This window comes from Neopsephotus bourkii, unplaced genomic scaffold, assembly GCF_033783945.1.
Source record: "Neopsephotus bourkii isolate Nb327-2 ecotype Australia unplaced genomic scaffold, CSIRO-AGI_Nbou_v1 NB_404, whole genome shotgun sequence".
NCBI classification, from domain to species: Eukaryota; Metazoa; Chordata; class Aves; order Psittaciformes; family Psittacidae; genus Neopsephotus; species Neopsephotus bourkii.
In genome coordinates, this window is record NW_026900908.1 from 1 (window position 1) to 23375 (window position 23375).

Consider the following 23375-nt stretch of genomic DNA (forward strand, 5'->3'; position numbering starts at 1 on the left):
GGAATAATGTATCCCTGTCTGTATCGTGTCTGTATCCCTGTCTGTATCCCTGTCTGTATCCCTGCCTGTATCCCTGCTTGTGTCCATGTCTGTATCATGTCTGTATCCCTGCCTGTATCCCTGTCTGTATCCCTGTCTGTATCCTGCCGTATCCTGTCTGTATCCCTGTTTGTATCCCTGCCTTTATCCCTGTTTGTATCCCTGCCTTTATCCCTGCCTGTATCCCTGTCTGTATCCCTGTCCCTGCCTTTTCCCTGCCTGTATCCCTGCCTGTATCCCTGCCTGTATCCCTGCCTGTATCCATGTCTGTATCCCTGCCTGTATCCCTGCCTGTATCCCTGCCTGTATCCCTGTCTGTATCATGTCTGTATCCCTGTTTGTATCCCTGCCTTTATCCCTGTCTGTATCCCTGCCTGTATCCCTGCCTGTATCCCTGTCTGTATCCCTGCCTGTATCCTGTCTGTATCCCTGCCTGTATCCCTGCCTGTATCCCTGTCTGTATCCTTGCCTGTATCCCTGCCTGTATCCCTGTCTGTATCATGTCTGTATCCCTGCCTGTATCCCTGTCTGTATCCCTGTCTGTATCATGTCTGTATCCCTGTTTGTATCCCTGTTGTGTTGTGTTTTTGTTGTTTGTGTTGTTTGTTTTTGTGTTTGTGTTTGTTTTGTTGTGTCCTTGTTGTATCCCTGTCTGTATCCCTGCCTTTATCCCTGCCTTTATCCCTGTCTGTATCCCTGCCTGTATCCCTGCCTTTATTCCTGTCTGTGTCCTTGCCTGTGTCTCTGCCTGTATCCCTGTCTGTATCCCTGCCTGTATCTCTGGCCTTATCCTTGTCTGCGTCCGTGCTTGTATCCCTGCCTTTATCCCTGTCGCTATCCATGCCCTTATTTCTGCCTTTATTCCTGCCTGCATCCCTGTCCTTATCCCTGCCCTTATCCCTGCCCGTATCCCTGTCTGTATCACATCACCCCCATTGCACACCCTGTGTCCCCACTGGGTACCCTGGGTTCACCAGGAGGGATGAGCTGGATGTGGGAGCAGGGAGACATCTCCGATGGGGCACACCCCGCCCCATTTCCAGGCTGGAAAGCCCAGTCTGGGATGGGATTCCCCATTCCACAGCCGGGTTTCACCTCTTCCCAGCTTGGAAATGGCACTGGGGTCCAGCACTGGGCTGGAATGGGGTTGGTGTTGAGGGGGACGCTGTGATTCCAGCATCTTCCTACAGCAACCAGCATCCAATTCACTTCCATCCACCCGTTCCCATTCCCAGCCATGGGCATGGTGCTGGGTTGGGGCTTCACTCCACTTCGCCCCATTGGCACAAGGAATGATGTCCTGGCACAGGGAATGCTGTCCTGGCACAGGGAATGCCGTCCTAGCACAAGGAATGCCATTGCAGCACAGGGAATATGATCCCAGCACAGGGAATACCATCCCAGCACAGAGAATGCCATCCTGGCACAGGGAATATGATCCCAGCACAGGGAATGCCATCCCAGCACAGGGAACACCATCCCAGCACAGGGAATGCCATCCCGGCACAGGGAATACCATCGCAGCACAGGGAATGCCATCCCAGATAACCCCATCCCAGCACAGGGAACTCCATCCCAGCACAGGGAATGCCATCCCAGATAATCCCATCCCAGCACAAGGAATAGGATTGCAGCACAGGAAATGCCATCCCAGCACAGGGAACACCGTCCCGGCACAAGGAATACCACCCTGGCGGGGAATGCTGTCCCAGCACAGGGATCGCCATCCCAGCACAGGGAATGCCATCTCAGCACAAGGAATACCATTGCAGCACAGGGAACACCATCCCAGCACAGGGAATGCCACCCCAGATAATCCCAGCCCAGCCCAGCGAATGCTGTCCCAGCACAAGGAATGCCATCGCAGCACAGGGAATGCCATCGAAGCACAGGGAATGCCATCCCAGATAAACCCCATCCCATCCCATCCCATCCCATCCCATCCCATCCCATCCCATCCCATCCCATCCCATCCCAGGGAGCTCCATCCCCGCTCCCCCCCCGTGTCCCTCCTCCTCCCCGCAGGGCAGGCTCTCCCATGTGCCTTTGTTTGCTTTCCTGCCCCGCTCCCGCCCCGTGACTTCAGCGGCTCCCCCGCTCCCTCCCTCCCCTCCCGTCCCGTCCCGTCCCTCCCCTCCTTTGTCCCGCTCCGCCCGGGCCCCATCCCGCTGTTCCCGGTGCTCCCCAGGCGCTCTGCGCGGCCGTCACCACCGCGGACCTGGCGGAGACGCAGGCGCTGCTGTTCTGCGGGGCCGCCGCGTCCTGCGCCACCGGGGACCCCCAGTGCCCCACGGCCCTGGCCCTGGCCCAGCGCAGCGGGCAGCGCCTGCAGATGGAGTTCCTGCTGCACAACAGGTCCTCAGGTAAGGGATTGAGCCCGGCGGCTCAGGGGATCCCACCGGGAATGCGGCCGGGGGATACAGGGGATACAGGGCGCTGGTACCCTGCTGGGGGATACAGGGCGATGGTACCCTGCTGGGGGATACAGGGCACTGGTACCCTGCTGGGGGATACAGGGTGATGGTACCCTGCTGGGGGATACAGGGTGATGGTACCCTGCTGGGGGATACAGGGCTGATTTTCCTGCTGGGGGATACAGGGCGATGGTACCCTGCTGGGGGATACAGGGCGATGGTACCCTGCTGGGGGATACAGGGCGCTGGTACCCTGCTGGGGGATACAGGGGGATACAGGGCTCTGGTACCCGCCTGGGGGATACAGGGCGATGGTACCCTGCTGGGGGATCCTGGGTGCTGGTACCCTGCTGGGGGATACAGGGCGATGGTACCCTGCTGGGGGATACAGGGGTCTGGTACCCTGCTGGGGGATACAGGGCGCTGGTACCCTGCTGGGGCATCCTGGGGGATACAGGGCGATGGTACCCTGCTGGGGGATACAGGGTGCTGGTACCTTGCTGGGGCATCCTGGGGGATACAGGGCTCTGGTACCCTGCTGGGGGATACAGGGCTCTGGTACCCTGCTGGGGCATCCTGGGGGATACAGGGTGCTGGTAACTTGCTGGGGCATCCTGGGGGATGCAGGGCTCTGGTACCCTGCTGGGGGATACAGGGCTCTGGTACCCTGCTGGGGCATCCTGGGGGATACAGGGTGCTGGTAACTTGCTGGGGCATCCTGGGGGATGCAGGGCTCTGGTACCCTGCTGGGGGATACAGGGCTCTGGTACCCTGCTGGGGCATCCTGGGGGATACAGGGTGCTGGTAACTTGCTGGGGCATCCTGGGGGATGCAGGGCTCTGGTACCCTGCTGGGGGATACAGGGCTCTGGTACCCTGCTGGGGCATCCTGGGGGATACAGGGTGCTGGTAACTTGCTGGGGCATCCTGGGGGATGGAGGGCTCTGGTACCCTCCTGGGGGATACAGGGCTCTGGTACCCTGCCGGGGCATCCTGGGGGATACAGGGCTCTGGAGCCCTGCCGGGGCATCCTGGGGGATACAGGGCTCCAGAACCCTGCCGATGTATCCCTGGGGATACAGGACTGTGGTCCCAGAGCTTTATCCTACCCAGCAGCTTCCCAGCATGGGGATATCCAGCTGCTCTGTGTACCCCAGGAGAGGGAAAAAGGGCTTTGGGGAGCACCACCATAGAATCATAGAGTAGTTAGGGTTGGAAAGGACCTTAGGATTATCAAGCCAGCCAGGGATACCGGTCCAAAGCCCTATATGGGATGCAGAGAAGGACAAAGGCACCATCCTGGGCATCCCAGTGGACATCCCTCTGTCCCCCACCTCCAGCATTCCCTAAACCTTCCCACCCATTCCACCCACTGTGGCTCCCATGGGATCCATCCGCACCCTAACCCAGGGTGAACTTCCACCCTGGGAGCATTCCAGGCGCCGGGATGGAGGTGTTCCCGCTTGCCCCAGCCATCACCTCCCTTCCCCGCCTCTGCAGCCAAGCCTGGCCCGCAGGAGCTGGAATTCACCCAGGATTGGGGCCGGCCCTGCCCTGCATTCCGGATGCGTCAGCACAAAACGGGTCTGGAAACCAACCCCTTGAGCTCATCCCGGCTCTGGAATTCCTGGGGTCGATGAGCTGTGTGTGGGTAGGGCTGGGATTCTGCCCCTTTTCCCTGTCCCAAGAGCTCCAGGGAGCCCCATGCTCTGAGCTGGGGGTGCTTTCGGGGTGTCCCTGCATCCCGGTTCCTGGAGGAACATGGGGAATGCCTCTTGTTGGAAGGCAAAAGGGGCGATGCTCCGCTCCTATGGAACCACAAGGAGCTGGGATGGACCAGGAGGAACCTCACCAGTGGGAAAACCCAGTCCCCGCCTTCCCACAGCATCCCATCCCAGCTCAGGGATGTGGGATGTGGGATATGGATATGGGATGCCCTGATCCCCACAGCCAGGGGGGGGCTGGAGCTGCTCCTTGCACCCCAACTGGTGCAGCCATGGGATGCTTTCGTGTTCCTGCTTCTTGGGCTGGGCCGGGGAGCCCCGGGTGAGTTGGGGCTGGGATTTTGGGGTGCTCCAGCCCCCCATGACGAGCTCTGCCCCCCTTCACAGAGCCCCCTCGCCTGGAGCTGGGGGGCAGCGAGGAGAAGCCCTACTCGGTTCCGCTGCCCTCCGTCACCCACCACGGCTTCCTCTACAAGACCCCGTCCATGGCCAAGCCCATCGGGGAGCGCAAGGGGCCGGAAGGTACGGGGGGGGTCTGTGCTGGGGATGGGGGACAGCGGCCCCGTTGTAATCCCTTTGTAAGCCCATTGCAAGCCCTTTGCAAGCCCATTCTAATCCCTTTGTAAGCCCATTGCAAGCCCATTGCAAGCCCATTTCAAGCCCATTGCAAGCCCTTTGTAATCCCTTTGTAAGCCCATTGCAAGCCCTTTGGAAGCCCATTCTAATCCCTTTGTAAACCCATTGCAAACCCATTTCAAGCCCTTTGTAAGCCCATTGCAAGCCCTTTGCAAGCCCATTCTAATCCCTTTGTAAGCCCATTGCAAGCCCTTTGTAAACCCATTGCAAGCCCTTTGCAAGCCCATTCTAATCCCTTTGCAAGCCCATTTCAAGCCCATTGCAAGCCCTTTGCAAGCCCATTGTAAGCCCTTTGTAAGCCCTTTGTAAGCCCATTGTAAGCCCATTGCAAGCCCATTGTAAGCCCATTGCAAGCCCTTTGTAAGCCCATTGCAAGCCCATTGCAAGCCCTTTGCAAGCCCATTGCAAGCCCTTTGCAAGCCCATTGTAAGCCCATCGCAAGCCCTTTGTAATCCCATTGCAAACCCATTGCAAGCCCTTTGTAAGCCCATTGCAAACCCATTGCAAGCCCTTTGTAAGCCCTTTGTAAGCCCATTGCAAGCCCATTGCAAGCCCATTGCAAACCCATTGCAAGCCCTTTGTAATCCCATTGCAAGCCCATTGCAAGCCCATTGCAAACCCATTGCAAGCCCATTGTAATCCCTTTGCAAGCCCATTGCAATCCCTTTGCACCCGGTTGTAGAGTTCAGCCGGCGCTGGTGCACGCTGCAGGACGGGCTCCTCAGCTACTACGAGAGCGAGCGCAGCGCAGCACCCAACGGGGAGCTCCGGGCCCAGGAGATGGTGTGCCTGGTGCACAACGCACCCCACACGCACGGGTAGGAGCAGCCCCCATGGGCACGCACACAGCACCCCCAGAGCCTTCCTAACCCCGTGTGAGCCTTTGGAACCCCTTTGTACCTCTGCAGACCCTTTGCAGCCCCTTTGTAACCCCTGTGCAGCCCCTTTGGAAAACCTTTGTACCTCTTCGGCCCCTGTGCATCCCCTTTGTAACCCCTGTGCAGCTCCTTTGGAAAACCTTTGTACCTCTTCGGCCCCTGTGCATCCCCTTTGTAACCCCTGTGCAGCCCCTTTGGAGCCCCTTTGTACCTCTTCAACCCCTGTGCAGCCCCTTTGGAACCCCTTTGTACCTCTTCAACCCCTGTGCAGCCCCTTTGGAACCCCTTTGTACCTCTTCAATCCCTTTGCAGCCCCTTTGTAAACCCTGTGCAGCCCCTTTGGAACCCCTTTGTACCTCTTCAATCCCTTTGCAGCCCCTTTGTAACCCCTGTGCAGCCCCTTTGGAAAACCTTTGTACCTCTTCGGCCCCTGTGCATCCCCTTTGTAACCCCTGTGCAGCTCCTTTGGAAAACCTTTGTACCTCTTCGGCCCCTGTGCATCCCCTTTGTAACCCCTGTGCAGCCCCTTTGGAGCCCCTTTGTACCTCTTCAACCCCTGTGCAGCCCCTTTGGAACCCCTTTGTACCTCTTCAACCCCTGTGCAGCCCCTTTGGAACCCCTTTGTACCTCTTCAATCCCTTTGCAGCCCCTTTGTAAACCCTGTGCAGCCCCTTTGGAACCCCTTTGTACCTCTTCAATCCCTTTGCAGCCCCTTTGTAACCCCTGTGCAGCTCCTTTGGAAAACCTTTGTACCTCTTCGGCCCCTGTGCATCCCCTTTGTAACTCCTGTGCAGCCCCTTTGGAGCCCCTTTGTACCTCTTCAATCCCTTTGCAGCCCCTTTGGAACCCCTGTGCAGCCTCTTTGGAACCCCTTTGTACCTCTTCAGCTCCTGTGCAGCCCCTTTGTAACCCTTGTGCAGCCCCTTTGTAACCCCTGTGCAGCCCCTTTGGAACCCCTTTGTACCTCTTCAGCCCCTTTGCAGCCCCTTTGGAACCCCTGTGCAGCCCCTTTGGAACCCCTTTGTACCTCTTCAATCCCTTTGCAGCCCCTTTGTAACCCCTGTGCAGCTCCTTTGGAAAACCTTTGTACCTCTTCGGCCCCTGTGCATCCCCTTTGTAACTCCTGTGCAGCCCCTTTGGAGCCCTCTTTGTACCTCTTCAATCCCTTTGCAGCCCCTTTGGAACCCCTGTGCAGCCTCTTTGGAACCCCTTTGTACCTCTTCAGCTCCTGTGCAGCCCCTTTGTAACCCTTGTGCAGCCCCTTTGTAACCCCTGTGCAGCCCCTTTGGAACCCCTTTGTACCTCTTCAGCCCCTTTGCAGCCCCTTTGGAACCCCTGTGCAGCCCCTTTGGAACCCCTTTGTACCTCTTCAACCCCTGTGCAGCCCCTTTGTAACTCCTGTGCAGCCCCTTTGGAACCCCTTTGTACCTCTTCAACCCCTTTGCAGCCCCTTTGGAACCCCTGTGCAGCCTCTTTGTAACCCCTTTGTACCTCTTCAACCCCTTTGCAGCCCCTTTGTAACCCCTTTGGAGCCCCTTTGGAACCCCTTTGTAGCTCTTCAGCCCCTGTGCATCCCCTTTGGAACCCCTTTGCAGCCCCTTTGGAGCCCCTTTGTACCTCTTCAACCCCTGTGCAGCCCCTTTGTTATCTCTTTGTACCTCTTCAACCCCTTTGCAGCCCCTTTGGAACCCCTGTGCAGCCCCTTTGGAACCCCCGTGGGACCCTTTGGAACCCCTTTGTACCTCTTCAACCGCTGTGCAGCCCCTTTGTAACCCCTGTGCAGCCCCTTTGTAGCCTCTTTGTACCTCTTCAACCCCTGTACAGCCCCTTCGTAACCCCTGTGCAGCCCCTTTGTAGCCTCTTTGTACCTCTTCAACCCCTTTGTAACCCTTTTGTACCTCTTTAGCTGCTGTGCAGCCCCTTTGTAGCCCCTATGGGACCCTTTGGAACCCTTTTGTACCTTTGCAGCCCCACTGTAACCCTTTGGTGCCTCTTCAGCCCTTGTGCAGCCCCTTTGCAACCCCTGTGGGACCCTTTGGAACCCCTTTGGAACCTCTTCAGTCTCTTTGCAGCCCCTTTGGAACCCCTGTGCAGCCCCTTTGGAACCCCTGTGCAGCCCCTTTGTAACCTCTTTGTATGTCTTTAACCCCTTTGCAACCCCTTTGTAACCTGTTTACAACCCCTTTACAACCCTTTTGTAACCCCTTTGCAACCCCTTTGTAACCCCTTTACAACCCCTTTGCAACCCCTTTGTAACCCCTTTACAACCCCTTTGTAACCCCTTTGCAACCTTTGTAACCCCTTTGCAACCCCTTTGTAACCCCTTTACAACCCCTTTGTAACCCCTTTGCAACCCCTTTGCAACCCCATTGTAGCCGCTTTGTAGCCCCATTGTTACCCTTTTGCAACCCCATTGTAACCCCTTTGCAACCCCGTTGTAGCCCCTTTGTAGCCCCATTGTAACCCCTTTGCAACCCCATTGTAGCCCCATTGTAACCCGTTTGCAACCCCATTGAAGCCCCATTGTAACCCCTTTGCAACCCCATTGCACCCCCTTTGCACGCTCTGCTCCCCGCTGGAGCATGCCCAGGGATGCTGAAGAGCCCAGTGCCGCAGTGGGGGGGTATCCCAATCCCCACGCTATACCCATACAACCGGGCTACCCACCCCCCACCACCACCCCTGGGTACCCACGCTCCCCATCCCTCCCTTCCCACAGCATCGAGCACACCTTTGAGGTGTACATGGAGTCGGAGAGGCTCTACCTGTTCGGGCTGGAGAGCCCCGGCTCCGCTCGGGAATGGCTCAAGTCCATTGCCAAGGTAGGATGCGATGGGTTGGGAACAATGGGCGGATGGAGCCGGGAGCTGCAGCACTGACGGGCTCCTCTTCCTCCCAGTCCTTCATCCACCCCTGTGCCGAGGAGCTGCTGGCGCTGGACTTCGAGCGCATCGGCCGCCTGCACTACAAGGGGGGCCTCAACCTGGAGCGCACCAAGGAGGGCTGGTTCGCCCTAATGGGGTCCGTGCTCCACGTCTGCTTCCAGGGCGGCGAGCGGCAGGAACCCCTCCAGCTCCGCAAGCTGCAGGAGCTCTGTGAGTGCCCCTGCCCCACTGAGGGGTCCCCGTCTCCGCTATGGGGGTGTGGGGGTGAGGGGGGGACCCAACATCCTTGTGGGGACATTGGGGGTGATGCTTTGGTGGAGCACAGGCTCCTTCTGCTCCTTGGAAAGCTGCTTTGCATCCCATAAGGGCTGGGAGGGAGCGTGGGGACAAGGGGGGACCCCCAGATCCTCATGGGTGGCAGCTGGTTGGTAGTGGGGGATTGGGAATGATGCTCTGATGGGATGCAGGCTCCTTCTGAGCTCTTCCCTACCCATGGAGAGCTGCTCCTCATCCCGTTTGGGCTGGAGGGGGACCAGGGGACCCCACATACTCATGGGTGATGTTCTCTTTGCCTTCCCTTCCAGCCATCCAGGGGGACAATGAGGTGCTGGTGCTGGTGGAGAGGCGGAGGTAGGAGCAGAGGATGGGGGGGGTTGGATGCTTCCATCAAAATATCCCAGCCCTTCCCAAGTTATTCCTTGTTTTGGGGAGTCTTTACCCTCTCTGCAGCAACTGGGGACCCCAAAAGAGGAACAGGACTATCCCCATGCCCCTGGTTCCAGCCTCCCGGGGGGGGGGGGTCCAGCTGTGCAGTGGGGTTTGGTGGCGCATTGGGTCCCATACTGAGGCCAGGCTTCCCGGCAGGACGCTGTACATCCAAGGGGACAGGAAGCTGGATTTCCTGGGATGGGTCCAGGCCATCCAGAAGGCTGCGGGCAGCTCCGGGGACACGTTGTCAGAGCAGCAGCTCACCGAGTCGGATGTCCCACTGCTGGTGGATCGCTGCATCGACTACATCACCCAGTGCGGTACGTGCACACATCACCCAGTATGGTACTTGCCTGCATCACCCAGTATGGTACTTGCCTGCATCACCCAGTGCGGTACATGCCTGCATCACCCATCACCCAGTGCGGTACGTGCCTGCATCACCCAGTGTGGTACATGCCTGCATCACCCAGTGCGGTACGTGCCTGCATCACCCAGTGCGGTACGTGCCCGCATCACCCAGTGTGGTACGTGCCTGCATCACCCATCACCCAGTGCGGTACGTGCCCGCATCACCCAGTGTGGTACGTGCCTGCATCACCCATCACCCAGTGTGGTACTTGTCTGCATCACCCATCACCCAGTGCGGTACGTGCCTGCATCACCCAGTGTGGTACTTGCCTGCATCACCCATCACCCAGTGTGGTACTTGCCTGCATCACCCAGTATGGTACTTGCCTGCATCACCCAGTGCGGTACGTGCCTGCATCACCCATCACCCAGTGCGGTACGTGCCTGCATCACCCAGTGCGGTACATGCCTGCATCACCCAGTGCGGTACGTGCCTGCATCACCCAGTGCGGTACATGCCTGCATCACCAACTCACCTCATAGACACCATAGAGTCAGCTGGGTTGGAAAGGAGCTTCAGGTCCACCCAGTGCAACCATTGCCCCACAGCCACCACTGCCCCATGGCACTGAGGGGGTGTGAACCCTTGCAGGGCCGGTGCCTGCAGCCCTGCCCTGGGCAGCCTGTTCCAATGCCTGAGCACCCTCTGGGGCAGGAATTGCTCCTCAGCTCCATCTAAACCTGCCCTGGTGCAGCTTGAGGCCGGTTCCTCTTGTCCCATCCCTTGTTCCTTGGGAGCAGAGCCCAGCCCCTCCTGGCTCCATCCTCCTCTCAGGCACTTGGAGGCAGCCATCAGGTCCCCCCTGATCCCTCTCCATCCCGAGCAGATCCTCCAGCCTGTTCCCTCTGGAGCAGGTCTCATCCCAACGGCTCTCCCCTAGGGTTGACATCCGAAGGCATCTACCGCAAGAGCGGGCAGAACTCCAAGACCACGAGCCTGCTGGAGATGCTGCGCAGGGATGCCCGCAGCGTGCGCCTCAAGGAGGGCGAGCACCACGTGGATGATGTGGCCAACACCCTCAAGAGGTTCTTCAGGGACCTGGGGGACGGGCTCTTCACCAGGCACTGGGGCCAGGACTGGATGCGGGCCACTGGTGAGCACTGGGGGCTGTGGGTGCTGTGGGACCAGGTTGGGGTCGCTGTTCTGCTGTAGCATCCTTCATCCTCTCCTCCATGGTTGGGGCAGGCACCCAACACCCATGCTGGGAGTGGAGTGGGTGGGGAGTGGAGGGTGACCCCGTGCAGCTTGGATGGGGGCAGTGAACCAGACCCCCCTGCCCTGGGCTCATGAATCCATCCCATGGATACTGGGGATGGATGGACCCAATGGCAAACAGCCATGAGGCACAGTGCTGTGGAGCTGGGATGCTCCAGCCACATGGAGATGGGATGCTCTGGCCCTGGGATGCTTCTGCCCTGTGAAACTGGGATAATCCAGCCCCATGATACTGGGATGCTTCAGCCCTGGGGAGCTGGGATGATCTGGCCTTAGGATGCTCCAGCCCTGGGATGCTCCAGCCTCATGGAGCTGGGATGATCTGGCCTTAGGATGCTCCAGCCCTGGGATGCTCCAGCCCCATGGAGCTGGGATGCTCCAGACCTTGGATGCTCTGGCCCTGTAGATCTGGGATGCTCCAGCATCATGATGATGGGATGCTCTGTACCTATGGAGCTGGGATGCTCCAGCCCTGGGTTGCTCTGGCTCTGTGGGAGTGGGGTGCTCCAGCATCATGATGATGGGATGCTCTGTACCCATGCATCTGGGATGCTCCAGCCCTGGGTTGCTCTAGCCCTGTGGGTCTGGGGTGCTCCAGCATCATGGTGATGGGATGCTCTGTACCTATGGAGCTGGGATGCTTGAGCCCTGGGTTGCTCTAGCCCTGTGGGTCTGGGGTGCTCCAGAATCATGCTGCTGGGATGCTCTGTACCTGTGGAGCTGGGATGTTCCAGCCCTTGGATGCTCTGGCCCTGTAAATATGGGATGCTCCAGCATCATGATGATGGGATGCTCTGTACCTATGGAGGTGGAATGCTTGAGCCCTGGGTTGCTCTGGCCCTGTGGGTCTGGGGTGCTCCAGCATCATGCTGCTGGGATGCTCTGGACCCATGCAGCTGGGATGCTCCAGCCCTGGGATGCTCCAGCATCATGATGCTGGAATGCTCTGGACCTATGGAACTGGGATGCTCCAGCCCTCGGGTGCTCTGGCCCATGGAGCTGGGATGCTCTGCTCTTATGGAGCTGGGATGATCGGCTGCTGGGATGCTCCATCCCCACACTGGAGGCTCTAAGCTGGGATGTGGAGGGGGGCTGTTGGGGCCATGAATCCTGATCTCACCTTCACCCCCCTCAATGCTCATCCCCTGCCAGCGCTGGAGGACGAGGAGGTGAAGATCACCGAGTACCGGCGGCTCCTGGGCCTGCTCCCCACGGTGAACCGGGCCACGCTGAAGGCGCTCATCAACCACCTATTCCGGTACGGCGCGGGTACCAATCCCTATGGAGCATCACCCCCTCCTCCGTGGCACCTGCATCCCTTGGCTCACATCCCAGACCAGGAAGGGTCCAAAGCCGAGCATCCCATCCCGGCATTGGGACCGTTCCCCTTGGCAAGGCTGAAGGAGGGATGCTATGGGGATGTGGGGCTGGGATCTCAATGGGGCTCCCCACAGGGTGCAGCGGTTCTCTGGGGAGAACCAGATGAACACACACAACCTGGCCATCGTCTTCGGGCCCACGCTCTTCCAGATGGATGGGAAGGACTACAAGGCAGGACGGGTGGTGGAGGACCTCATCAGCCACTATGTGAAGATCTTCAATGTGGGTTCAGTGCTCCCTTTGGATCAGGATGGTGTGGGGGTATTCCCAGGGGATGGGGTTGGGGATGGGGAATCTCCTCTGCTTTGGAGATGAGGGGAAGGGCTCCATGTCCCTGCAGACCCTGGGGACCCCCAAGCATGGAGCTGCTGGGCAGGGGAGCAGGTTCCACTGGGAGCCAGCATCTGCTGGCTGATGGCTCCTCATCCTCGTAGGTCAATGACCAAGAGATGAAGAAGCAGCAGGATGAGATCACGGCCATCATGAAGATGCGGGAGGCAGCATCCAGCGGGACACAGGTACATGGGGACCTGCCATGGGGTGCTCTGCACATGGGGCTTGCTCCAGCATCTCCTGGAGGTGCCGGGTGATGGGATTCATCCTTCCTATGGGAGCTGTGGGTTGAGGAGCTTTCCCCTTGTCCTGCAGCAAGCTGGGGACTTCATCTGCACCGTGTACCTGGAGGAGAAGAAGACGGAGGCAGAGCAGCACGTGAAGGTGAGCGATGGGCACAGGGACAGGGCCAGGCTCCGTGGTGGCACAGGGACAGGGCCAGGCTCCTGGTGGCACAGGGCCAGGCACTGAGGAGCGAGGGTGGAACGGCCCCGGGCACATGGAGACCTGTCCCCTCCTTGTAGATCCCAGCCACCATGACCGCCGAGGAGCTCACCTTCGAGATCCTGCACAGGAGGAAGGTGGTCATGAAGGAGAAGGACTATTGGAGCTGCTACGAAGTGAATGAGAGGGAGGAGGCAGGTGGGTGGGAGGGGATTGAGGATGGGGAGAGAGGTGGGGATGGGGATGGGGATGGAGGTGAGGATGGAGGTGGGGATGGGGTGGAAGACAGGGATGAGGATGGAGATGGAGGTGGGATGGGGATGAAGATGGGGTTAAGATAGGGATGGGGATGTAGATGGTAACGGAGATAGGGATGAGTTGCAGATGAGGTTGGAGATAGGGATGGAGATGGGCATGGAAATGGATTTGGAGATAGAGATGAGATGGAGCTGGAAATGGGGTTGAAGACAGTGATGGAGATGAGATGGAGGTGGGGATGTGGATGGAGATGGGATGGAGGTGGGGATGGGGATGAAGATGGGGTTAAGATAGGGATGGAGATGTGGATGGAAAATGGAAATGGAGATGGGGATGGGGATGAAGATGGGGTTAAGATAGGGATGGGGATGAAGATGGGAAATGGAGATAGGAATGAGTTGCAGATGAGGTTGGAGATAAGGATGGGGATAGAGATGGAAATGGATTTGGAGATAGAGGTGAGATGGAGCTGGAAATGGGGTTGAAGACAGTGATGGAGATGAGATGGAGGTGGGGATGTGGATGGAGATGGCATGGAGATGGGGATGGGGATGAAGATGGGGTTAAGATAGGGATGGGGATGTAGATGATAACGGAGATAGGGGTGAGTTGCAGATGAGGTTGGAGATAGGGATGGAGATGGACATGGAAATGGATTTGGAGATAGAGGCGAGATGGAGCTGGAAATGGGGTTGAAGACAGTAATTGGAGGTGGGGATGTGGATGGAGATGGGATGGAGGTGGGGATGGGGATGAAGATGGGGTTAAGATAGGGATGGAGATGTAGATGGTAACAGAGATAAGGATGAGTTGCAGATGAGGTTGGAGATAGGGATGGAGATGGGCATGGAAATGGATTTGAAGATGAGATGGAGATGGAAATGGGGTTGAAGACAGTGATGGAGATGAGATGGAGGTGGGGATGTGGATGGAGATGGGATGGAGGTGGGGATGGAGATGAAGATGGGGTTAAGATAGGGATGGGGATGTAAATGGTAACGGAGACAGAGATGAGTTGCAGATGAGGTTGGAGATAGGGATGGAGATGGACATGGAAATGGATTTGGAGATAGAGGTGAGATGGAGCTGGAAATGGGTTTGAAGACAGTGATGGAGATGAGATGGAGGTGAAGATGTGGATGAAGATGGGATGGAGGTGGGGATGGGGATGAAGATGGGGTTAAGATAGGGATGGAGATGTGGATGGAAAATGGAAATGGAGATGGGGATGGGGATGAAGATGGGGTTAAGATAGGGATGGGGATGAAGATGGGAAATGGAGATAGGAATGAGTTGCAGGTGAGGTTGGAGATAAGGATGGGGATAGAGATGGAAATGGATCTGGGGACAGAGGTGAGATGGAGATGGAAATGGGGTTGAGGATAGTGATGGAGATGAGATGGAGGTGGAGATGGAGATGAAGATGAGGTTGAAGATAGGAATGGAGATGGAAATGGAGATGGGCTTGAAGACAAGGATGGGGATGGAGATGAACATGGGGATGGGGATAAAAGGTTTCCCATGGGGTCTGCAGCATGAGGCAATGCTGGGACTGGTCCATGCCCTCCGGGGAGGGCGACTGCAGGTTGCTCACCACATCCCTGCTGCAGATGAGCTGGTGACTGGGACCAGGACCCACAGGACACCTTTAGGGGTTAACCACCAGTGAAGCTCAGAGGGGGTGCTGGGTTCCCCACCCCAGGGTGCCCATGGGCAGCAGCAAGAGCTTGGCATGAGCAGGATGAGGCCCAGGCAGGATGCTGAGCCCATCACTCAAAGCCAACATGGGATGCTTTGGTCCTTGCCAAGCCCAAGCCCTCAAGCCCCTCTGCACAGGATGGGTCCCTGTGGTGCCTGTCCCACCGTGCTCATGCGTGTCCCTATGGGAAGGTGGGCAGGAGCTTGGGATGCACGTGTGGCTCTATGGGGTGATGCCAGAGCCTATGGGGATGATGCCTGACCCCTGCCTGTCCCTGCCTGGCAGAGAGGCCCCTGCACTACTCAGAGAAGGTCCTGCCCATCCTGCACTGCCTGGGCACCGAGAGCTACCTGGTGGTGAAGAAGCAGATGGCCATGGAGAACATGCTCATCTACCTGGGTGAGAGCCACGGTGCTGCGGGGAGGGGATGGGATGGGATGGGATGGGATGGGATTGGGGATGGTGATGGATGGAGATGGGATAGGGATGGGGGTGGGATTGAATGGTGATGGGTGGAGGTGGGATAGGGATGGGGTGGAGATGGAATGGGGACAGGGGTGGGATGGGGGTGGTGATAGAATGGGGATGGGAAAAAAGAATGGGATTAGGTGGGATGGTGATGGGGATGAGATGGCAATGAGGATGGGATGGGGATAGAGATGGGGATGCAAGGGGAGGAGGTGGGATGGGGATGGGGTGGAGATGGAATGGGTTGGGATGGAATGGGGACAAGGGTGGGATGGGGGTGGTGATAGAATGGGGATGGGAAAAAGAATGGGATTAGGTGGGATGGTGATGGGGATGAGATGGCAATGAGGATGGGATGGGGATAGAGATGGAGATGCGAGGGGAGGAGGTGGGATGGGGTAAGTGATGGGAAGGGGATGGGATAGGGATGGTGTGGAGATGGAATGGGTTGGGATGGAATGGGGACAGGGGTGGCATGGGGGTGGTGATAGAATGGGGATGGGAAAAAGAATGGGAATAGGTGGGATGGTGATGGGGATGAGATGGCAATGAGGATGGGATGGGGATAGAGATGGGGATGCAAGGGGAGGAGGTGGGATGGGGTAAGTGATGGGAAGGGGATGGGATGGGGATGGGGTGGAGATGGAATGGGTTGGGATGGAATGGGGACAAGGGTGGGATGGGGGTGGTGATGGAATGGGGATGGGAAAAAGAATGGGATTAGGTGGGATGGTGGTGGGATTGAGATGGCAATGAGGATGGGATGGGGATAGAGATGGAGATGCAAGGGGAGGAGGTGGGATGGCGTAAGTGATGGGAAGGGGATGGGATGGGGATGGGGTGGAGATGGAATGGGTTGGGATGGAATGGGGACAGGGGTGGGATGGGGGTGGTGATAGAATGGGGATGGGAAAAAGAATGGGATTAGGTGGGATGGTGATGGGGATGAGATGGCAATGAGGATGGGATGGGGATAGAGATGGGGATGCGAGGGGAGGAGGTGGGATGGGGTAAGTGATGGGAAGGGGATGGGATAGGGATGGGGTGGAGATGGAATGGGTTGGGATGGAATGGGGACAGGGGTGGGATGGGGGTGGTGATAGAATGGGGATGGGAAAAAGAATGGGATTAGGTGGGATGGTGATGGGGATGAGATGGCAATGAGGATGGGATAGGGATAGAGATGGGGATGCAAGGGGAGGAGGTGGGATGGGGTAAGTGATGGGAAGGGGATGGGATGGGGATGGGATGGGGATAGGACGGAAATGGGGATGGGAAGGTGGAGATGGGATGCGAGGGGAGGAGATGAGATGGAGATGAGATGGGTTGGGATGGGGTAAGTGATGGGAAGGTGATGGGATAGGGATGGGGATAGGATGGAAATGGGGATGGGAAGGTGGAGATGGGATGCGAGGGGATTGGATGAGATGGAGATGAGATGGGTTGGGATGGGGTAAGTGATGGGAAGGGGATGGGATGGGGATGGGATGGGGTAGGTGATAGGAAGGAAATGGGAAGGTGATGGGATGGGGATAGGATGGAAATGGGGATGGGAAGGTGGAGATGGGATGCGAGGGGAGGAGCTGAGATGGGTTGGGATGGGGTAAGTGATGGGAAGTAATGGGATGGGGTGGGATGGGATGGGATGGGATGGGGTAAGTGATGGGAAGTAATGGGATGGGGTGGGATGGGATGGGATGGGATGGGGTAAGTGATGGGAGGTAATGGGATGGGATGGGTTGGGATGGGGTAAGTGATGGGAGGTAATGGGATGGGATGGGGCCGGGGGCGAGGCAGGAGCAGCGCTGGGGCTGGAAGTGCTCAGTGGGTGCCCGCAGCCAGCAGAGGGGGTGACTGCAAGCACGGGCTGATGAAGTTCCGGGAGGAGAGGAACCTGCTGGGGCTGGGGCTCAGCACCGGCTTCCATGACCGGTACTTCATCCTGAGCCACCACTGCCTGCGCCTCTATAGGGACGTGAGGGTGAGCCCGGCCTCCCCTGCATCCCCATCCCCATCCCAGTGCTGGTCCCGTGTCCCCTGTCCCCATGGTGCTGGCACCATCTCTGCCCTCTCTGTTCCATCCTGGTGCCAGCCTCACCCTCTGCAAGCCCAGACCCCTCCCCGAGGGGACAGAGCCCATCCCGTGTCCCTATGGGGACCCCGAGCAGGGCCGGGCAGTCCCCAGTGTGGTGCTGGTGCCTCTTCCCACAGAGCCACAAGCCGGAGAAGGAATGGCCCGTGGGGAGCCTGCGCGTGTACCTGGGCATCAAGAAGAAGCTTCGGCCTCCAACGTGGTGAGCGGCAGCGGTGGGGTGTCCTGGGGTGGGGACTGGGATGGGGATGGGATGGGACAGGGATGGGGATTGAGACCGGGATGGAGATGGGGATGGGGATAAAGATGGGATGGGGACAGGTCTGGAACAGGGCTTGGGCTGCGGGTGGGGATTGAAACAGGGATGGAGATGGGGATGGAGGTAAGGACAGGATGGGGATTGGGGTAGGACAGGGGCGGTGGTGGAGACAGGGGTGGGGATGGGGATGGGAATGGGGCAGGGATGGGCACAGGAGTAGGGATGGAGATGGGGATGGAGATAAGGACAGGATGGGGATTGGGGTAGGACAGGGACGGTGGTGGAGACAGGGGTGGGGATGGGGATGGGAATGGGACAGGGATGGGCACGGGCAGGGATGGGGGCAGGGATGGAGATAAGGACAGGATGGGGATTGGGGTAGGACAGGGACGGTGGTGGAGACAGGGGTGGGGATGGGGATGGGAATGGGACAGGGCTGGGCAGAGCGGCAGGGATGGGGCAGGGATGGAGATAAGGACAGGATGGGGATTGGGGTAGGACAGGGACGGTGGTGGAGACAGGGGTGGGGATGGGGATGGGAATGGGACAGGGCTGGGCAGAGCGGCAGGGATGGGGCAGGGATGGAGATAAGGACAGGATGGGGATTGGGGTAGGACAGGGACGGTGGTGGAGACAGGGGTGGGGATGGGGATGGGAATGGGACAGGGCTGGGCACACGGGCAGGGATGGGTACAGGGACAAGGCAGGGGCCAGGGCCGGTTGTGCCGCGGGGACGCGCCTGGTGCTGGCCGCGCCTCCGGCCACCAGATGGCGCAGCAGAGCCGCGGGACGGTGCTGCGGGACCGAGACAGCGCCGAGAGCCTGGAACGGCCCCATCCCTGCCCCATCCCAGCCCTGTCCTTAGCCCTGCCCCGTCCCCATCCCAGCCCCGGCCCCATCCCTGCCCCGTCCCCATCCCTGCCCCGTCCCCATCCCAGCCCCGGCCCCATCCCTGCCCCGGCCCCATCCCTGCCCCGGCCCCATCCCTGCCCCGGCCCCATCCCTGCCCCGTCCCCATCCCTGCCCCGTCCCCATCCCTGTCCCATCCCCATCCCTGCCCCGTCCCCATCCCTGCCCCGTCCCCATCCCTGCCCCGTCCCCATCCCTGCCCCGTCCCCATCCCTGCCCCGTCCCCATCCCTGCCCCGTCCCCATCCCTGCCCCGCCACCTGCCCCGTCCCATCCCTGCCCCGTCCCCATCCCTGCCCCGTCCCCATCCCTGCCCTCTCCCATCCCTGTCCCATCCCCATCCCTGCCCTGTCCCCATCCCTGCCCCATCCCCATCCCTGCCCTCTCCCCATCCCTGCCCCATCCCCATCCCTGCCCTGTCCTCATCCCTGCCCCATCCCCATCCCTTCCCTGTCCCCATTCCTGCCCCATCCCCATCCCTTCCCTGTCCCCATCCCCATCCCCATCCCTGCTCTGTCCCCATCCCTTCCCTGTCCCCATCCCCATCCCTGCCCTGTCCTCATCCCTGCCCCATCCCCATCCCTTCCCTGTCCCCATTCCTGTCCCGTCCCCATCCCTGCCCCATCCCCGTCCCTGCCCCATCCCCATCCCTGCCCCGTCCCCATGGGCATGGGCATTGCGTGTGTGCATGTATGTGGGGCTGTGCCTGCGTGTCAGCCAGATGTGTAAATGCTGCTCATGTCCATATGGGTGAGTGCATCCATGTCGGCAACTCGTGTACACGCATGTGCACATGTACATGTGTGTGTGTGCGTGCTCACGGTTTCCATCTCCCTTCAGCTGGGGCTTCACAGTCTTCTATGAGAACGAGAAGCACGAGAAGCAGCAATGGTGAGAGCGGGGATGCACACGGGATGCAGAGCCCATCCCATGGGATCCATCCGCACTGTGGGTACTGGGTTGGGGTTGGGGTTAGGGCCCTGCAGCAGGGCCAGGCCAAGGGGAATGGCTTGAACCTGCCCGAGGGGAGCCTGAGCTGAGCTCTTAGGCAGAAGCTCTTCCCTGTGAGGGTGCTGAGGCGCTGGCACAGGGTGCCCAGAGAAGCTGTGGCTGCCCCATCCCTGGCAGTGCTCAAGGCCAGGTTGGACACAGGGGTCCCCCCTCTTTGTGTCCCCACGGCCCCCCCATCCCCTCCATGCCCCCATAGGTACCTGTGCTGTGACACCCAGGCCGATCTCCGTGAGTGGTTCGCCACCTTCCTCCACGTGCAGGTGGGCAGGAGGATGCTGCATCCCAGCATCCCTAAATCCCCGCATCCCAGGGCAACGCAAGGGGCTCTGAGGACCTCATTGCCCACCCCGTGTCCCCTCTGTCCCCAGCACGGGGGGGCCCTGTGGCCCTCGGAGAGCTCCAAGGTGAGGACGTCGCGGTGGCAGCAGGACTCCAGGTTGGGTAACATCTCCCTCATCCCGCTGCGGGGCAATGAGAGTGAGATGAGGAACAGTGTGGCTGCTTTTGCTGCTGACCCGCTCACTGTGAGTGATAGGGGGTGCTATGGGGGGACCCTGTGTGTGGGGCTGCATCTCCTCTGCATCACACAAAGGGGGTGTTTCTGGTACCCAGGGATGCGGGGAGCATCCCCGTTCCTATTCCTTATGCATCAGCATCAACCTCTGATCACACCAGAGGGGAGGGAGGTGATGCTTTGGGTGCTCTCAATGGTGTTGGGGTGATGTCCAAGGTGCAGGAGGGGCCCAACCCGTGTGATGCAAGGCAAGGGGATGCTGCCAAGGGTTGGTTTCTCTGGAACCCTGTCCTGGTCATAAATCAGCCCCATCCCCTCATCCTCCCGTCTGCCTGTCCATGGGCATCCCCGCATCACACCAGTGCTGTGGGTGCCCTGCTCACCCATGGGTGCTATGGGTGCTGGTGGGACAGAGCTGCTGTGCTCCCCCCATGCCCAAGGCAAGCCCTTGGGCCCTCGTCGCTGTTATAAACCTGAGGATGTGGCTGGGATGGGGAGATCCCACCGTGGGGTGTGCATCACCCAAGGGTGCTGAGCAGCGGCATCACTGCCCCAGAGCCCCCCCCACCGCACACCCATCCCCATGGACTGGGTCTGTGGGGCAGCCCTAGCCCAGGACCCCCCCATAGGCTCAGGTTTATAACATGGGGTGATGGGGAAGCTCCTCCTGGCTTCACCATGGGCTCTGCTTCGTGGTGTGTGACCTGGCAGGGGGGGTCTCTGCACTCAGGGGCCATGGAGCATCCTCTGCACTGGTCCAGGGCAATGGAGCAGCACCAGGGGGGCTCCCATGGGGCACTGTGGGTGTCCCCCCCATGGGGTGGGGATGTGGGCACAGGCTGATGTACCGGGGACCATGGTACCTCTTGCTCTGGGTCTCTCCCGCATCCCTGATGCGTTCCCATGGGAACCAGCGGTGATGCTGGGACAGGAGGAGGATGAGCACTAACGGTGACCTGCGTGCTCTGTCCCCAGCTCCTGCACAACGTCTGAGCTGGAGGCCTGGACACCGGGTGAGTGCAGGGGGTGATGGCTCTGCCCATCCCATTGCCACCCCACAGGGGGACATGGGGCATGCGGTGCCCCCATGCGGGTCCCAGCAGGGATGGGGTGGAGGTGCCAACGTTTGCTCTGCTCTTGTGCTCCAGGTTTGTCCATGCATGGGGCAGCCTCAGGGACCTGCTCCAGCCCCGCATCCCAGCACAGGCCGGGCTCCCATCGCATCCACCGGACCCTCTGACCTCCCCACACCCTGACCCATGGGCACACAGGAGGGGAATTGGCTGCGAGGCCACTGACCCACCAGTGGAGCAGGTCTGGGGAGCCATGGCCAGGCACCCATGGAGACTGTATAGGGACCAGCATCCATAGGGACCAGCATCCATGGGGACCAGCATCCATAGGGACCAGCATCCATAGGGACCAGCATCCATGGGGACCAGCATCCATGGGGACCAGCATCCATAGGGACCAGCATCCATGGGGACCAGCATCCATGGGGACCAGCATCCATAGGGACCAGCATCCATAGGGACCAGCATCCATGGGGACCAGCATCCATGGGGACTAGCATCCATAGGGACCAGCATCCATTGGGACCAGCATCCATGGGGACCAGCATCCATGGGGACCAGCATCGATGGGGACCAGGCACTCATGGGGACCATGCACCCATGGGGACCAATGTCCATAGGGACCAGCATCCATTGGGAGCATGCACCCATGGGGACCAGTGTCCATAGGGACCAGCATCCATTGGGAGCATGCACCCATGGGGACCAGCATCCATGGGGACCAGCATCCATGGGGACCAGCATCCATAGGGACCAGCATCCATTGGGAGCATGCACCCATGGGGACCAGCATCCATGGGGACCAGCATCCATGGGGACCAGCGTCCATAGGGACCAGCATCCATTGGGACCATGCACCCATGGGGACCAGACATTCCTGGGGCCAAGCATCTGGGGGGACCGGCATCTGGGGGGAGTAGCACCCTAGGGACCAGCATCCGTGACGATCAGGCACCCATGGGGGACCAGGCATCCGTGAGGACCAGCATCCATGACGATCAGGCACCCATGGGGACCAGCATCCATGAGGACCAGCATCCATGGGGACAGCATCCATGGGGACCAGCATCCATGACTATCAAGCACCCTTGAGGGCACAGGCATCCATGAGGACCAGGCACTCATGGGGACCAGCATCCACAGGGACCAGCATCTACAGGGACCAACATCCATGCGGACCAGACACACATGAGGAACAGGATCCACAGGGACCAGCATCCATGGGGACCAGGCACCCATGAGGAACATGCACCCATGAGGAGCAGGCATCCACAGCGACCAGCATCCATGGGACCAGGCATCCATGGGGACCAGCATCCATGGGACCAGCATCCATGGGACCAGGCATCCATGGGACCAGCATCCATGGGTCCAGCATCCATAGGACCAGGCATCCATGGGGACCAGGCATCCATGGGGACCAGGCATCCATGGGGATGAGCGCCATGGGACCAGCATCCATGCGACCAGGTATCTGTGTGGACCAGCACCCATGGGGCCCAGGCATCCCTAGGGGCCAGGCAGTACCAGCCCAGCAGACCCCAGCTCTCAGCTGCTTTCAGCTCCTGCTCCAAGCTCCAGGGAGGGCAGCAGATCCCGGCCGGACAACCCCGGCACAGGGTCCTGCTTTCCCTCCTTCCCTCTTGTTCGAAGTCCCCCTCCATCAGAGCGACAAGGCAATCCTTGAAGCATCCCTGAACCCCCATTGGTGGCGATCCTTCCCATGGGATGCATTCCACCACCATCGCGGTGCTCCCATCGCTCCTAGAGAGGGGAGGCCCCATTCCCGGGGTCCCCTCCATGGGCAGGGCATCACGAGCCTCTGTACCCCCAGACTGGGGGCATGCGGCCGCTGTCCTCCTCTCTCCATGGCATTAAAGGTCTTTGGGAAACGATGAGTCCTGGTCTCTGCCGGCCGGGATGGGGACAGTGGGAGCTGAGAGCCCATGGGTGCAGTGGGGTGGGCCTGGGTGCACCCGCTGGGTGCTGAGGAGGTGATGGGTGATGCCAAATCCACACTAAACCC

General features: G+C 59.6%; 1 protein-coding gene across 1 annotated transcript; it reads left to right on the top strand.

Moving 5' to 3' along the window:
• Positions 1–2125: 2125 nt before the first annotated feature.
• LOC133210170 (arf-GAP with Rho-GAP domain, ANK repeat and PH domain-containing protein 1-like) lies at positions 2126–21281 on the top strand (the record flags this gene model as incomplete). Its single annotated transcript, XM_061349315.1, has 20 exons — positions 2126–2402; positions 4564–4698; positions 5495–5630; positions 8410–8512; positions 8590–8785; positions 9160–9205; positions 9440–9603; positions 10576–10788; positions 12063–12168; positions 12365–12512; positions 12725–12808; positions 12939–13007; positions 13148–13265; positions 15310–15423; positions 17331–17473; positions 17704–17786; positions 19592–19642; positions 19959–20022; positions 20131–20286; positions 21252–21281. Coding segments are annotated over 20 exons (2424 nt in total), but the record flags the coding sequence as incomplete, so codon positions are not given.
• Positions 21282–23375: the final 2094 nt, after the last annotated feature.